This window comes from Manihot esculenta, chloroplast (genome assembly GCF_001659605.2).
Source record: "Manihot esculenta chloroplast, complete genome".
In the NCBI taxonomy this organism is placed as follows: domain Eukaryota; kingdom Viridiplantae; phylum Streptophyta; class Magnoliopsida; order Malpighiales; family Euphorbiaceae; genus Manihot; species Manihot esculenta.
This window is the reverse complement of record NC_010433.1, coordinates 72,501-87,500: the sequence shown is the minus strand read 5'-3', so window position 1 is coordinate 87,500 and position 15,000 is coordinate 72,501. Positions and strand designations below refer to the sequence as shown.

Genomic DNA, 15,000 nt, shown 5'->3' with positions numbered 1-15,000 from the left:
GGAAGGGTGAAAGAAAGAAAAAGAATATCAATGATATATGATTCCAATATGTAAGGTCTATAAGTCATCATATAAAAGTTAATGTAGTAAAGCATCAATACCAATTGATCTATAATTAAACTAATCGGTTTATAAAACAAAAAATCAAGAGCCTCGAGCCAATAAAGACTGAGAAGATTGACTCAAGAACAAAAAGGCTCCATTGTAAAATTAAGACCTAACCATTAATGGAGAAGCGATGGGAACGACGGAACCTGTAAATACATAAGATTTTATTGAAAACAAGTCTTAATGATTTATTGGAAGGATAGCGAAAGGAGCCAGAAGACAATCCATTTATTCTGAAAGATCATGGGTTACCTCTACAAATAAAATAAATATTGAAAGAGTAAATATTCGCTCACGAAGTTTTTTTTATTCTTGGATTTCTAAATTTTTGATTTCTAAATTTTAGCGATCTGATATCAAAATCAAAATTATAATATAAAATTATTATATATATATATTATATATATATATTCGTTTTAACCTTATAACAAAAAACAAGATTATCTAAAATAAAAAAATAAAATAAAAATAATATATATATAAATACTAATTTCCATTTTAATAATCTAATAAATAGATCTATTAGATTAAGTAAATAGATTAAGTGAAATCGCAAAGAATCCCACGATTTAGTCTATTATTTTTTTTTTTTATTCATCAAGCACATGTATATTTTTTTAATCATTTCATTCGCGAGGAGCTGGATGAGAAGAAACTCTCATGTCCGGTTCTGTAGTAGAGATGGAATTGAGAAACAACCATCAACTATAACCCCAAAAGAACCCGATTCCGTAAACAACATAGAGGAAGAATGAAAGGAATAGCTTTTCGAGGTAATCGTATTTGTTTCGGCAGATATGCTCTTCAGGCACTTGAACCCGCTTGGATTACATCTAGACAAATAGAAGCGGGGCGACGAGCAATGACACGAAATGCACGCCGCGGTGGAAAAATATGGGTACGTATATTTCCCGACAAACCAGTTACTTTAAGACCTACGGAAACACGTATGGGTTCGGGGAAAGGATCTCCCGAATATTGGGTAGCTGTCGTTAAACCAGGTAGAATACTTTATGAAATGGGCGGAGTAGCCGAAAATATAGCGAGAAAAGCTATTTCAATAGCAGCATCAAAAATGCCTATACGAACTCAATTCATTATTTCAGGATAGGAATATAGAACCAAAAGAAAAAGACCTTTTGGATGCAAAAAAAATCGCAAGTTTCTTTTTTTTTTGGACAAATAATATATCCTTTTTTTCCTTTGCATTAAAATAACAGATTAAAAAAAAAATGATATGATCCAATCTCAGACCCATTTGAATGTAGCGGATAACAGCGGAGCTCGAGAATTGATGTGTATTCGAATCATAGGGACTAGTAATCGCCGATATGCTCATATCGGTGACGTTATTGTTGCTGTGATCAAGGAAGCAGCACCAAATTCACCTCTAGAAAGATCAGAAGTAATCAGAGCTGTAATTGTACGTACTTGTAAAGAACTCAAACGTGATAATGGTATGATAATACGATATGATGACAACGCTGCAGTTGTCATTGATCAAGAAGGAAATCCAAAGGGAACTCGAATTTTTGGTGCAATCGCCCGGGAATTGAGACAGTTAAATTTTACTAAAATAGTTTCATTAGCACCTGAAGTGTTATAAGACAAAAAATTATAAGACAAAAAATTATAAGATATACGATGAGATATAACATTATAAAATTAAGACGAGACCATGATATAGTTATAGTATTTGAATAAAAAAGAAATAGAATTCAATTTAATTAGTAAATTGTGTTTCACGCATATACCTTAAATAATTTAATTCATAAAAAACAAAAAAAAAAAAGAGTATAGAGTATGTTGATCATATCAAAACTAGAGAGAAATAATAATTTTAGTTTATCATGGGTAGGGATCCTATTGCTGACATAATAACCTCTATAAGAAATGCTGACATAAATAGAAAAGGAACCGTTCGAATAGCATCTACTAACATCACTGAAAACATTATTAAAATACTTTTAAGAGAAGGTTTTATTGAAAATGTCAGGAAACATCAGGAGGGCAACAAAAAATTTTTGGTTTTAACCCTACGACATAGAAGGAAGAGGAAAGGACCCTATAGAACTAGTCTAAATTTAAAACGGATCAGCCGACCTGGTCTACGAATCTATTCTAACTATCAAAAAATTCCTAGAATTTTGGGCGGGATGGGCATTGTAATTCTTTCTACTTCTCGGGGTATAATGACAGACCGAGAAGCTCGACTCGAAAGAATAGGCGGAGAAATCTTGTGTTATATATGGTAATCTTTCTGATATCCGAATTGTATCCAGACTTCCTATTTGTGAAAAAAAAAAGAGAAAGAACAGGTTTCTAATATTATTCCTCTTAAATTACATTAGTTGATACTTTAAGAGGATTTTTTTTTATTTTTATTTATTTTTAATGGAATGAAAGAACAAAAAGAAAAATGGATTCAGGAAGGTTTACTTAATAAATCACTTTTTCAATAGTATGTTCCAAGTTCGTTTACGTTTAAATAATGAAGATCTGTTTTAGGTTATATTTCAGGAAAGATCCAACGTAGTTTTGTTTTATACGTATACTACGGCAGATAGTGTCAAAAATGAAGTAAGTACTTATAATTCGACCAGAGCGCGTCTAATTTATAGACGCCGAAACAAAAATTTGAATGATTAGGCAGTTTTTTTCAACTTTTAAATTCCTTTCGCTTTCATAGGGATACAATTCAAGATTTCAAAATTAAAAGAAACTTATTTTCTTCAAAAAAAATATGTATATATTCAAAATTTAATTTTGAATTTTAAGGGATGGCAAATATGAAAATAAGAGCTTCTGTTCGTAAAATTTGTGAAAAATGTCGACTGATACGTAGACGGGGGCGAATTATAGTAATTTGCTTCAACCCGAGACATAAACAAAGACAAGGATAATCTTTCTAAGCGGAACGCTCTAAAGGATCCGATTACAAATAAAAAAAAAGATCTATTTTGACATGAAATGGATATATCCATAAAACTAAAACTCTGACTTATATTTATGAGATGAAAAAATATGGCAAAACCTTTACCAAAAATTAGTTCACGCAGAAATGGACGTATTGGTTCACGTAAGAATTCACGTAAAATACCAAAAGGCGTTATTCATGTTCAAGCAAGTTTCAACAATACTATTGTGACCATTACAGATGTACGGGGTCGAGTGATTTCTTGGTCCTCCGCTGGCACTTGTGGATTCAGGGGCACAAGAAGAGGAACGCCATTTGCTGCTCAAACCGCAGCAGGAAATGCTATTCGGACAGTAGTGGATCAAGGTATGCAACGAGCAGAAGTCATGATAAAGGGTCCTGGTCTCGGACGAGATGCGGCATTAAGAGCTATTCGCAGAAGTGGTATACTATTAAGTTTCGTCCGGGATGTAACCCCTATGCCACATAATGGCTGCCGACCCCCTAAAAAAAGGCGCGTGTAAAAAAAAATATTGAAGAGATTTCAAGAGAAATAAATAATTCAACGATTTCAATATTATTATGGTTCGAGAGAAAATAACAATATCCACTCGGACACTGCAGTGGAAATGTATTGAATCAAGAACCGATAATAAACGTCTTTATTATGGACGCTTTATTCTGTCTCCACTTATGAAAGGACAAGCCGACACAATAGGCATTGCGATGCGAAGAGCTTTGCTTGGAGAAATAGAAGGAACATGTATCACACGTGCAAAATCTGAGAAAATACCACACGAATTTTCTACTATAGCAGGTATTCAAGAATCAATACATGAAATTTTAATGAATTTGAAAGAAATTGTATTAAGAAGCAATTTGTATGGAACTTGTGACGCATCCATTTGTGTCAAGGGTCCTGGATATGTAACTGCTCAAGACATCATCTTACCGCCTTTTGTGGAAATCATTGATAATACACAGCATATCGCTAGCCTAACGAAAGCAATTGATTTGTGTATTGGATTACAAATCGAGAGGAATCGTGGCTATCGTATAAAACCAACAAATAACTTTCAAGTTCAAGACGGGAGTTATTCTATAGATGCTGTATTCATGCCTGTTCGAAATGCGAATCATAGTGTTCATTCTTATGGAAATGGGAATGAAAAGCAAGAGATACTTTTTCTCGAAATATGGACAAATGGAAGTTTAACTCCTAAAGAAGCACTTCACGAAGCCTCCCGTAATTTGATTGATTTTTTTATTCCTTTTCTACATGCAGAAGAAGAAAACTTACATTTAGAAATAGAAAAAAATCAACACAAGGTTACTTTACCCCTTTTTTGTTTTCATGATAAATTGACTAAATTAAGAAAAAATAAAAAAGAAATAGTATTGAAATACATTTTTATTGACCAATCAGAATTGACTCCTAAGATCTATAATTGCCTCAAAAGATCCAATATACATACATTATCGGATCTTTTGAATAAGAGTCAAGAAGATCTTATGAAAATTGAACATTTTCGCATAGACGATGTAAAACATATATTGGGTATTCTAGAAATAGAAAAACATTTCACAATTGATTTACCAAAGAATAAAATATAAATCCAATGGATTTATATTCATTTTCATCTTTTTTTTTCTAAAGAAGATGAAAATGAATTTTGAATCTTTAGCACAATCCATATATTCGCGAAATAGATCAAAATTTTAATTTTAATTGAATGGATGTTATCTAGGGAGAATTCACTTTGTTTGAAGCGACTATTCCCTAGATATACACGTCATGATATTTTATTTTACAATTGAATCAATTTGAAAAAGACCTAAAGTTAGGGATTTATCAATAGGTAATGTTGCTCCAATACCTAACCAAAGGGCTACCGCAGTACCAATCAAAAAGACGGTTGTCGCAACTGGACGACGAAATGGATTTTGGAATTTATTAACATTCTCCAAAAAAGGTACTGTTAATAATCCTGCAGGTACTGAAACCATTAAAAGAACACCTAATAACTTATTGGGTACTGTACGAAGTATTTGAAATACGGGAAAGAAATACCATTCAGGCAATATTTCCAAAGGCGTTGCAAATGGATCCGCAGGTTCACCAATCATTGATGGTTCTAGAACCGCTAATCCTACATTACATGCAATAGTACCTAGAATTACTACTGGAAAAATATATAAAAGATCATTGGGCCATGCAGGTTCTCCGTAATAATTATGACCCATTCCCTTAGCCAATTTAGCTCTTAATACAGGATCATTCAAGTCAGGTTTTTTTGTTATTGGGATAGGTGAATTCTTATAGATCCATCCTCCGAAAGAACCGGACATGATAATTTTTCATCATCCGGCTCGAGCAAGAATCAAACGAATCAAAGAGATCCATATAAAAAATTCTTGTATGTCTAGATGTTATAAAATCTATATCTATATCTATATATTAGCCATGTCTACACATATATGAATGATTTTATGTAATAAAGTAATAAAAAATTGACTGGATTCCTTTTTCCAGAGCCGCAATTATCCATTGCAAGGAATTCGTTCTTACAGGTAAATGCTCAATACCCAAGTAGGCCTAAAAGGTGATCATGATCAAGTGCTTTTTGGGTCGTCTCAGACTTTTCGGTTGGCCTTTATCTCAAAAAAATATCGAGACTTTTTACATACAAAGGATTTACTTGTTACTAATATAGTTTAGCCCTGTCATTCTTTAGATCCCTTATTTCACTTCACTCCGATAGTATCATAAATCGGGTCAATGCAGAGAAAATGACTGCATTTTCATACTATAAAGAAAGTATTAAGTAATAGTAATTAAGTAAATGTTAAATAAATGAAATAAATAAAAAAACTAAGTATAAATAAGTAAAATAGCTAAAATATAATATAGATTCTACCGCATCACTTATTCTACTGGGTTTTACGGAGCCTGTTCATGCACAACATGATTGGATCTGATCATAGAAAAGATTCTCTTCAAGCGAACCAGCCTATCCTTTGTATGGGGCTTACACAGTGGTTGGAACAAAGACACATTTGGTTATTAATTCCAATGTGGCGGATAAAGGCATATACCCGCACGGCCAAATCAATAGTCCAAGTCACACACTCCCATAATCCATTTTTCTCTTAGGAGAATTCGCTTCAACTATTCATGTCAAATGAAAATTTTTTGGAGTTGAAGGGAAATATCCAAATACATGTCTTATTCTTTTCAATAATCCATATTTGTAGCAATGAAATACTATTCTTCCTCCCCCAAACGATCAATGGTTGATTCCAAATATCTAGAATCTATATTCTCTATTATATTCTATATTCTCTATAAAGGGCCTGAAATACCTTGCTTACGTATCATTGGAAAGTGCATTAACATAAATACGGCAGTAAGAAGAGGTAATACAAAAGTGTGTAAACTATAAAAACGAGTCAAAGTGGATTGTCCTACACTAGCACTTCCGCGTAATAACTCTACCAAAGGTGATCCTATTACAGGAATAGCTTCCGGCACGCCTGTTACAATTTTTACCGCCCAATAACCAATTTGGTCCCAAGGTAAGGAATAACCAGTTACACCAAAAGATGCGGTCAATACAGCAAGAACCACGCCCGTAACCCAAGTCAATTCACGAGGTTTTTTAAAGCCACCAGTGAGATACACACGAAATACGTGCAGGATCATCATTAAAACCATCATACTTGCCGACCATCGATGAACTGAGCGGATTAACCAACCAAAGTTAGCTTCAGTCATTATGTATTGAACAGAAGCAAAAGCCTCAGTAACCGTCGGACGGTAGTAAAAAGTCATAGCAAACCCCGTAGCTACTTGTACTAAAAAACAAGTAAGCGTAATTCCCCCTAAACAATAAAATATGTTGACATGGGGAGGAACATATTTACTAGTTATATCATCTGCAATTGCCTGAATCTCGAGACGTTCTTCGAACCAATCATAGACTTTATTGAGATAGGTAAACCAAAAGGACTCCCCCTCCGAGAACCGTATATGAGAATTTCATCTCGTACGGCTCAAACAGAACCACCCAAATACCAGTTGAAACAGATATGTGTAATATAAACTTCTTAATCCTATGATTCAACAGTTTTCTCTGAAGATGACGATACGAAAAAAGAAAAACCCGAAAACTCTTCTTTGTGGTTATAATGCCAAAATATCAAGTCGGCTCATTCATCTCTTGGTGTTGATTGTTACAGGCCTCTTGAATCTTCTATTTACCCATTTTTTTCCTTGATTTAGTATTTTTATTTTTATGTAACGCAATCTTATTGCTAGGAATTTTCTTGTTAAGATCCTATAAATCGATTGAAACCTCAGATTCATACTAGAACCACGATGATTTAATAAAACCCTCAAACTAAAGATTCCCTGAGTAAGAACCGTTGTATCATCACTTATTCAATGATTATAAATATAATGAGTAAAATCCAAAGAAAAAGAAAGGTTTATCCTTTGATTAAACATAAATTAAAAGTTTAAAAGAAGAAAAATCTTTCAATTTATACCTTATAACTCTTTGAAATTTTTTGGAGTCCGGTCACGGGATCTGAATATTAAGTATGAATCATAGTTCTAATACTTCGTAATCTATTTCATATATTTCGTGCTCCAGATACTAGAATAAATACCTGACGAGGTAAAAAATCATCTCTATCAAGATGACAGACACACTCTCTGTACTATCAATAGGATCAATTATAACAAGCCGCACACTCATATTCCAGAAATACAGAAAAAATAAATTTCACGATCGAACTACCAAAACCAAAATAGACTAAAAAATCCGAGACCAAAATGCTTCGTTTTGTATTGAAAAGCTAGGACTTAGTGGTTCTTGTAAATCTAATTCATTGAAATTCCATCTAGTAAAACGGAAGAATTATAAATCTCCAAAATAATAGATAGGAATATCGCAAATAGGGCCATTGCGACACCCATCAAAGGAGTAGTTCCCCATCCGGGAGCTACTTTACCGTATTCCGAATTCAACGGTTTCAATAAATCCCCTACAATAGTTCGTCTTGGACCAGATCTAGAACTACCCTCCACGCTTTGTGTAGCCATAAATCCTATTTGTATTAATTGAGATCTGTTGACTTTGTATACGATTCCGTTGTAAATAAATGATCTTATTATAGATCCATTGTGGTCTTGAAATTATATAATAATGGAAACAGCAACCCTAGTCGCCATCTCTATATCTGGTTTACTTGTAAGTTTTACTGGGTATGCCTTATATACTGCTTTTGGGCAACCCTCTCAACAACTAAGAGATCCATTCGAGGAACACGGGGACTAGTTGAAGTAAAGAGCCTCCAATATTGGGAGGCTCTTTACTTCAATTAAGATAACGAAAAATCATTTTACCTTTTTAGTTGGAACTTTAGGCGGTTCTCGAAAAAAGATAGCGAAAAAAATGATTCCTAAAGTTGATACTAAAAGGAATGTATAAACCAATGCTTCCATAAATTCAATCGTGATTTACAATTATAGCTTTCATACCTGTTTATTTTGGATCGTCTCCTGGATAAAAAAGAACAAGATTCAAAGGCGGCGATTCAAATTAAGATGTCTCCGTACCTTATGCCAAATTACAAAAAGAAAATAGAGGCGAAAAATAAGAACTCAAATATTGTATCAGACTACTTGTCTTCTTGTAGTCGGATCTCCAAGTTTTTGGAATGCTCCAAATTCCACTTGAGCATCTAAATCTGGATCAATACCAGCAAAAACATCTCTGAACAAAGTTCGAGCACCATGCCAAATGTGTCCGAAGAAAAAGAGCAGAGCGAACGAAGCATGTCCAAAAGTAAACCAACCCCTTGGGCTGCTACGAAAAACACCATCGGATTTCAAAGTAGCACGATCTAATTCAAAAATTTCACCCAATTGAGCGCGTCTAGCATATTTTTTCACAGTAACAGGATCACTATAACTGACTCCGTTTAGTTCGCCACCATAGAACTCAACAGTTACACCTACTTGTTCGACACTATACTTCGACTCCGCCCTTCGAAAAGGAACATCGGCTCTAACAATTCCATCTCCGTCTACCAAAACAACCGGAAATGTTTCAAAAAAAGTAGGCATACGACGTACAAAAAGTTCACGCCCTTCTTTATCTCTAAAGATAGGATGTCCTAACCACCCAACAGCTATTCCATCCCCGTTGTCCATTGAGCCTGCTCTGAACAACCCACCTTTTGCCGGATTATTGCCGATGTAATCATAAAAAGCTAATTTTTCGGGAATTTTAGACCAAGCTTCGGATAAACTTTGATTTTCGGCTAGCCCAGCACTAACTCTTCGATATATTTCTTGCTGGAAGTATCCTTGATCCCATTGATAACGAGTGGGACCAAATAATTCAATCGGGGTAGTTGCTGAACCATACCACATAGTTCCAGCAACAACAAAAGCTGCAAAAAAGACAGCCGCGATACTACTGGAAAGGACAGTTTCAATATTTCCCATACGTAATCCTTTGTATAAACGTTGGGGCGGGCGGACACTAAGATGGAATAGGCCCGCTAATATGCCCAATGTCCCCGCTGCAATATGATGAGAAGCTATTCCTCCCGGAACAAAAGGATCAAAACCTTCCACACCCCATGCTGGACTTACAGGTTGTACCTTTCCGGTTAGTCCATAAGGGTCGGACACCCATATTCCAGGACCATACAATCCGGTTACATGAAAAGCGCCAAACCCAAAGCAAGCCACCCCGGAGAGAAATAAATGAATTCCAAAGATCTTGGGCAAATCCAAAGAAGGTTTTCCTGTACGTTCATCGCAAAATATTTCTAGATCCCAATACACCCAATGCCAAATAGCTGCCAAGAAGCACAAGCCAGAAAACACAATATGCGCCCCAGCCACGCCTTCATAACTCCAAATACCCGGATTCGTTATAGTTCCTCCTGTGATACTCCAACCACCCCATGAATTGGTTATTCCTAAACGAGTCATAAAAGGTATAACGAACATACCCTGTCTCCACATTGGATCGAGAACGGGGTCAGAGGGATCAAAAACTGCTAATTCATATAGAGCCATCGAACCGGCCCAACCAGCAACCAAAGCTGTATGCATTATATGGACAGACAGCAAACGACCGGGATCATTCAATACGACGGTATGAACACGATACCAAGGCAAACCCATGGAAATACCCCTTTATTAACGAAAAATAGACACTATGTAACTTTATTGCACTGGAAGTATGTTATGGACCTCCCCTTTTAAGTGGATTATCTCGGAGAAAGAATTAATATTTTTTTTCTATTCTTTTTTTTTAGTAAAAATAATAATGTAACAATTCTGTTTGTAGGAACAAAGAAAAGAGAAGCAGATCTATTCTATACCCGATAAGTACCAATACGCAATGGGGAGTTGACTCCATTTTATATGAGCAAATGTATAGAAATTTGTTCATCACTCAAAGGACCTATTCGTAAGAATTTGACTCTATTTGTTTTGTCTTCCTTTATTTTATTTTTTTTTATAAACTTATCGAATCCACGCAAAAAATATTAATATTATAAGGGTCAATATTATTAAGACAATAAATTCATTGTTACGTTTTCACATTAAAGTGAAATAGAGTACTTAATTTTTTTCTTTCATTTAATGCCTATTGGTGTTCCAAAAGTCCCTTTTCGAAATCCTGGGGAAGACGATTCAACTTGGATTGACATATAGTGCGACTTGTCAGATATATTGGGTCATATGGAATTCCCCCGTTCTCTCCCCCGATTGAGATATCCTCTGTTTCGCCCAAGAAAGATTGAATAAATCATCAAAAATTTGGAGCGTGAAGTGCAATGAAGTCCAATTAGATCTAGGCTTTTGAGGTACCCAGATTAATATTATCAATTAGAATAATTTATGGTTGGTTTGTTTGGATCAAAAAAATGAAGTATCCAGGCTCCGTTTAGAAAACCCAATGGATAATATATCTATTATGATTCCTTCTTGTATCATATTCTATTTATAAATTAGGAAAAATTTCAAACTGCTAATCATATTCCATCGAAAAATATAATGAATACGTCAAATATTTGGCAGAAGGCGTGAAATTAATTAAATAAAAAAAAAGAGAAGTTATAACAAAAAGACGCGGTATTGGGGCATTTGCCCTATATGTGCAAATAAAAATCGGGCAGATCTTTACTCGGAGTAGAGCACAAACCTAAAAGAATTGAAGAAGCCCATTCAGGAACAAGAAAATACCATCGTGATTTGAATTCAATTTCGATGAAAAAATACATCAATGAGAAGTTAGTTTGATAAGTTTAATGAATTTTTTTTCTAGATAAACGCGTCAAAACTCATCTTTCTTGAAAAATGGAAGAAAAGCCCCTTCATTAGAAAAAAAATAAATAAAAAAAGGTTAAAAAGTACTCACTATCAAAAAAAAAACAAAAAAGAGGGCTGGAATCTACACATTGATTCTTTTTTTATTTTCGCGATTTTTGTTGAACCATATGCATCAAAAGGTGCATGTACGGTTTCTAGAGGATAGATTTTTATCCTAATCAACCGACTTTATCGAGAAAGATTACTTTTTTTAGGTCAAGATGTTGATAGCGAGATCGCGAATCAACTTATTGGTCTTATGGTATATCTCAGTATAGAAAACGCGACAAAAGATTTGTATTTGTTTATAAACTCTCCCGGCGGATGGGTAATACCCGGAATAGCTATTTATGATACTATGCAATTTGTGCGACCCGATGTACAAACAGTATGCATGGGATTAGCTGCTTCAATGGGATCTTTTATTCTGGTCGGAGGAAAAATTACCAAACGTTTAGCATTCCCTCATGCTTGGCGCCAATGGGTTTTTATTTGAAAGAAAAAATAAAACTATGCCTTCGCCATATGAAATATAAATATAATATTAAGTAATAATAGCATGGCATTTCGAATTCGATATAGATATAAGAATTTTTTTTTAAACATTAGATTAAACATTAGATTATGTATCGAAAGAGTAGTATGAGATATTAAGGGTATTTCTGATTTTATTCTATCAGAGGCCTGTTTCAGCGTCACAAACTTTTTTGTTTTCGCGCCGGAAGACTTTTAACACTATTTATGAAGACTTTTAACACTATTTATGTTATAAAAGATTATGTTATAAAAGAGTACAAAAAAAAGATTATATTCTTTTTTTTTATTTGAAAAAAAAGAAACTTTGGGATTGCTAAATCACTGATGAAATAAAACAACGGGACCACCATAGTATTTTTGTTTTTTAACTCCTCCCAAGGAAAGGGTGGTTATTGGATCATTTGCGAATTTAAGCCTGATAAACTCTATATTTTTCTTCGAGGAAAGGTAAAAGTGAATTCTATTGCGGAGCCGTATGCAATGCACAAACAATGCCTGTACGGTTGTTCAATTCTATCTTTTTTTTTCTTATTATTCTTATATTTTTTTTCTTATTATTCTTTATCTCTTCTCGTCACTTTATTATTTATTATGCGAGATAGAATAACCATTTTTTTTCTTATATCATCAGGGTAATGATTCATCAACCTATTTCTGGTTATTATGAGGCACAAATAGTAGAATTTGTCCTGGAAGCGGAAGAACTACTGAAACTGCGCGAAATCCTCACAAGGATTTATGCACAAAGAACGGGAAAACCTTTATGGGTTGTATCCGAAGACATGGAAAGAGATGTTTTTATGTCAGCAACCGAAGCCCAAGCTCATGGAATTGTTGATCTTGTAGCAGTTGCATAAGAAATAGCAGGAATTTTCCTGCAAATCGCAATTTGAGATTTTATTTTCTTACCAGAATTTCCATTTAATATTCTATTATTTTATTAAATAATAGAATATTAAATAATAGAATATTAAATAATAGAATATTCATATAGAAAAAATTCATAATCATCCGGTTAGGATCGATCTAAACCAGCCCATTATGCTATGCATACGATTCAACATGCCAACTATTAAACAACTTATTAGAAACACAAGACAGCCAATCAGAAATGTCACCAAATCCCCCGCTCTTGGGGGATGTCCTCAGCGCCGAGGAACATGTACTAGGGTGTATGTGCGACTTGTTCAGATCGTGAGCTTGGACAAAAGAAAGGAAAAAATTTTCCAATATCTGTGATCAGTACAGATGAATAGAATGGAGGAATCCCCTTCATTATCTAAAAAAAAAGATTTATCATATTCGTCTATTGTGTATCAAATTTATGGTTTCATTGGTGCAAATTCAATCACCTCAATTTTCAATTTAAAACGAGAAAGAATTTCCCATTGGTAGGAAATGATTATCCATTAAGCAGGGAAATCTTATTTAAATTAAAAGGCCGAAAATTTATGCCCCTACTTTCTTTTGCAAGAACGGACTAATAGGGTCAACTAATTAACTAATCCTCATAATTAAATACCGTTACTGTATAGATAGATCTCCTTGTGAAAGGCCTATTACTGGATAATTCATGGGTAGAGCCAAAGAGTGTGAACTGTACACGTTAACAATAGCATTGATTAAATGATTAAATGAAGGAGGGGGCTCCGGTGTATAGAGAAGACCTCACCGTTTAAAAAGTAACCATATAAACGATGGAACCCACTATTTATTTATCATTTTTATCTATTTCTATTTACTACTTAGTTTTCTTTATAATATTTTTATTCGATACCCAATATCAATACAGTTTCTTATTTCGAGGCGAAATGCCTCAAACAAAAAAAAATCGTGGTTGGGAAGGTTATAGTAGCAAAAGCCGTTGGAATTATTATTTTATACATTGGAAGAATCCGTTTTGTTATTATAGAAAAGGGGAAAAGAATAACTGAAAGAAAGGAAATCAATTAGTTATTCATCAAAATTTCGTTTATTCAATGACCAGAATTAGACGAGGATATATAGCTCGAAGGCGTAGAACAAAAATTCGTCTATTCGCATCAAGCTTTCGCGGGGCCCATTCAAGACTTACTCGAACTATTATTCAACAAAAAATAAGAGCTTTGGTTTCGGCCCATCGGGATAGAGATAGGCAAAAAAGAAATTTTCGTCGTTTGTGGGTTACTCGGATAAATGCAGTAATTCGCGAGAGCACGGTATCCTATAGTTATAGTAGATTAATAAACAATCTGTACAAGAGACAGTTACTTCTTAATCGTAAAATACTTGCACAAATAGCTATATTAAATAGGAATTGTCTTTATATGATTTCCAATGACATTCTAAAATAAAAATAAGGAAATTGAAAGGAATTCGTGAAATGTTTTACATGGAATTTCCTGAAGAATGATTTCGGGGAAGGTAGAATAGAAATTAGTATGATAAAATAGAATGATAATATGATCAAGTAAAGTAGTCAAACTGAGCAAAAACATTTTTTTTCGAAAAGAAATAATAAACAAACTTTCTTCTTCCCCAATTCGTTTTTTCTTACGACACGAAAATCAATTTTTTTTTTTTTCGGATTTTTTGAACAAAATTCAAACGTAGATTGATGTTTTGTTCAATTGTGGAGTAAGCCAAGCCTATTTTTCTATTTTTTTTTTTTCTATTTTTTTTTCTAGTTCTAAGATCAGTAGTTATAGCGACCAACTCGCTTTTTTTCAAATTGTTTTTCATTATTAAGAAAAGGTAACGAAGATAAAATACGAGCTTGTTTTATAGCAATAGTAATTAATCGTTGTTGTTTTAAACTCAATCTATTCACCCGTCTAGATAATATTTTTCCTTGTTCACTAATAAATCGACTAATTAAACTCATGTTTCTATAATCAATTCGATCCCCCGATTGGATCGGGGGCAAACGCCTACGAAAAGATCGCTTGGACTTAAGAAAAAGTCGTTTGGATTTATCCATGATTTGTTTATTCCTTATTTCGAAAATCCTATTTCGTTCAATTAGAAATGATTTAGAATTAAGAAATAGGATTTTGCT

The 15,000-nt window shown here is 33.9% G+C and overlaps 16 protein-coding genes across 17 annotated transcripts in view. All coding sequences in view use genetic code 11, as the record gives it.

The window, feature by feature from the left end:
* The window catches only part of rpl16 (ribosomal protein L16), a 1,467-nt gene extending 248 nt beyond the window's left edge, over positions 1-1,219 (top strand). Inside the window, exon 2 of the mRNA in view lies at positions 821-1,219. Coding sequence (YP_001718474.1) covers positions 821-1,219 — 399 coding nt within the window. The remainder of the gene's footprint in view (positions 1-820) is intronic.
* Positions 1,220-1,345: 126 nt separating this feature from the next.
* rpl14 (ribosomal protein L14) lies at positions 1,346-1,714 on the top strand. Its single transcript has one exon. It carries the CDS (start codon positions 1,346-1,348, stop codon positions 1,712-1,714), a length of 369 nt encoding a protein of 122 aa, YP_001718473.1.
* A 244-nt stretch (positions 1,715-1,958) lies between these two features.
* On the top strand, positions 1,959-2,363 carry rps8 (ribosomal protein S8). Its single transcript has one exon. It carries the CDS (start codon positions 1,959-1,961, stop codon positions 2,361-2,363), a length of 405 nt encoding a protein of 134 aa, YP_001718472.1.
* A 534-nt stretch (positions 2,364-2,897) lies between these two features.
* rpl36 (ribosomal protein L36) lies at positions 2,898-3,011 on the top strand. The gene has a single exon. The coding sequence runs from the start codon at positions 2,898-2,900 to the stop codon at positions 3,009-3,011; it is 114 nt and encodes a 37-aa protein (YP_001718471.1).
* Positions 3,012-3,132: 121 nt separating this feature from the next.
* On the top strand, positions 3,133-3,549 carry rps11 (ribosomal protein S11). Its single transcript has one exon. The coding sequence runs from the start codon at positions 3,133-3,135 to the stop codon at positions 3,547-3,549; it is 417 nt and encodes a 138-aa protein (YP_001718470.1).
* Positions 3,550-3,607: 58 nt separating this feature from the next.
* On the top strand, positions 3,608-4,639 carry rpoA (RNA polymerase alpha subunit). Its single transcript has one exon. The coding sequence runs from the start codon at positions 3,608-3,610 to the stop codon at positions 4,637-4,639; it is 1,032 nt and encodes a 343-aa protein (YP_001718469.1).
* A 189-nt stretch (positions 4,640-4,828) lies between these two features.
* On the bottom strand, positions 4,829-6,161 carry petD (cytochrome b6/f complex subunit IV). The gene is made up of 2 exons: positions 6,154-6,161; positions 4,829-5,324 (listed from the first exon to the last, which is right to left on the bottom strand). Exons 1-2 carry the CDS (start codon positions 6,159-6,161, stop codon positions 4,829-4,831), a joined length of 504 nt encoding a protein of 167 aa, YP_001718468.1.
* A 207-nt stretch (positions 6,162-6,368) lies between these two features.
* On the bottom strand, positions 6,369-7,785 carry petB (cytochrome b6). Its single transcript has 2 exons — positions 7,780-7,785; positions 6,369-7,010 (listed from the first exon to the last, which is right to left on the bottom strand). Exons 1-2 carry the CDS (start codon positions 7,783-7,785, stop codon positions 6,369-6,371), a joined length of 648 nt encoding a protein of 215 aa, YP_001718467.1.
* Positions 7,786-7,910: 125 nt separating this feature from the next.
* On the bottom strand, positions 7,911-8,132 carry psbH (photosystem II protein H). The gene has a single exon. The coding sequence runs from the start codon at positions 8,130-8,132 to the stop codon at positions 7,911-7,913; it is 222 nt and encodes a 73-aa protein (YP_001718466.1).
* Positions 8,133-8,235: 103 nt separating this feature from the next.
* Positions 8,236-8,367, top strand: psbN (photosystem II protein N). Its single transcript has one exon. It carries the CDS (start codon positions 8,236-8,238, stop codon positions 8,365-8,367), a length of 132 nt encoding a protein of 43 aa, YP_001718465.1.
* Positions 8,368-8,426: 59 nt separating this feature from the next.
* On the bottom strand, positions 8,427-8,534 carry psbT (photosystem II protein T). The gene has a single exon. The coding sequence runs from the start codon at positions 8,532-8,534 to the stop codon at positions 8,427-8,429; it is 108 nt and encodes a 35-aa protein (YP_001718464.1).
* A 171-nt stretch (positions 8,535-8,705) lies between these two features.
* psbB (photosystem II 47 kDa protein) lies at positions 8,706-10,232 on the bottom strand. The gene has a single exon. It carries the CDS (start codon positions 10,230-10,232, stop codon positions 8,706-8,708), a length of 1,527 nt encoding a protein of 508 aa, YP_001718463.1.
* A 465-nt stretch (positions 10,233-10,697) lies between these two features.
* On the top strand, positions 10,698-12,820 carry clpP (ATP-dependent Clp protease proteolytic subunit). The gene is made up of 3 exons: positions 10,698-10,766; positions 11,608-11,898; positions 12,593-12,820. The coding sequence occupies exons 1-3, from the start codon at positions 10,698-10,700 to the stop codon at positions 12,818-12,820; spliced, it is 588 nt and encodes a 195-aa protein (YP_001718462.1).
* A 205-nt stretch (positions 12,821-13,025) lies between these two features.
* rps12 (ribosomal protein S12) lies at positions 13,026-13,139 on the top strand (one part of a trans-spliced gene, as the record gives it; the record has 2 gene entries for this part). Coding sequences YP_001718461.1 and YP_001718416.1 both cover positions 13,026-13,139 — 114 coding nt within the window.
* Positions 13,140-13,942: 803 nt separating this feature from the next.
* Positions 13,943-14,296, top strand: rpl20 (ribosomal protein L20). The gene has a single exon. It carries the CDS (start codon positions 13,943-13,945, stop codon positions 14,294-14,296), a length of 354 nt encoding a protein of 117 aa, YP_001718460.1.
* Positions 14,297-14,637: 341 nt separating this feature from the next.
* On the bottom strand, positions 14,638-14,922 carry rps18 (ribosomal protein S18). Its single transcript has one exon. It carries the CDS (start codon positions 14,920-14,922, stop codon positions 14,638-14,640), a length of 285 nt encoding a protein of 94 aa, YP_001718459.1.
* Between the last annotated feature and the right edge of the window lie 78 nt (positions 14,923-15,000).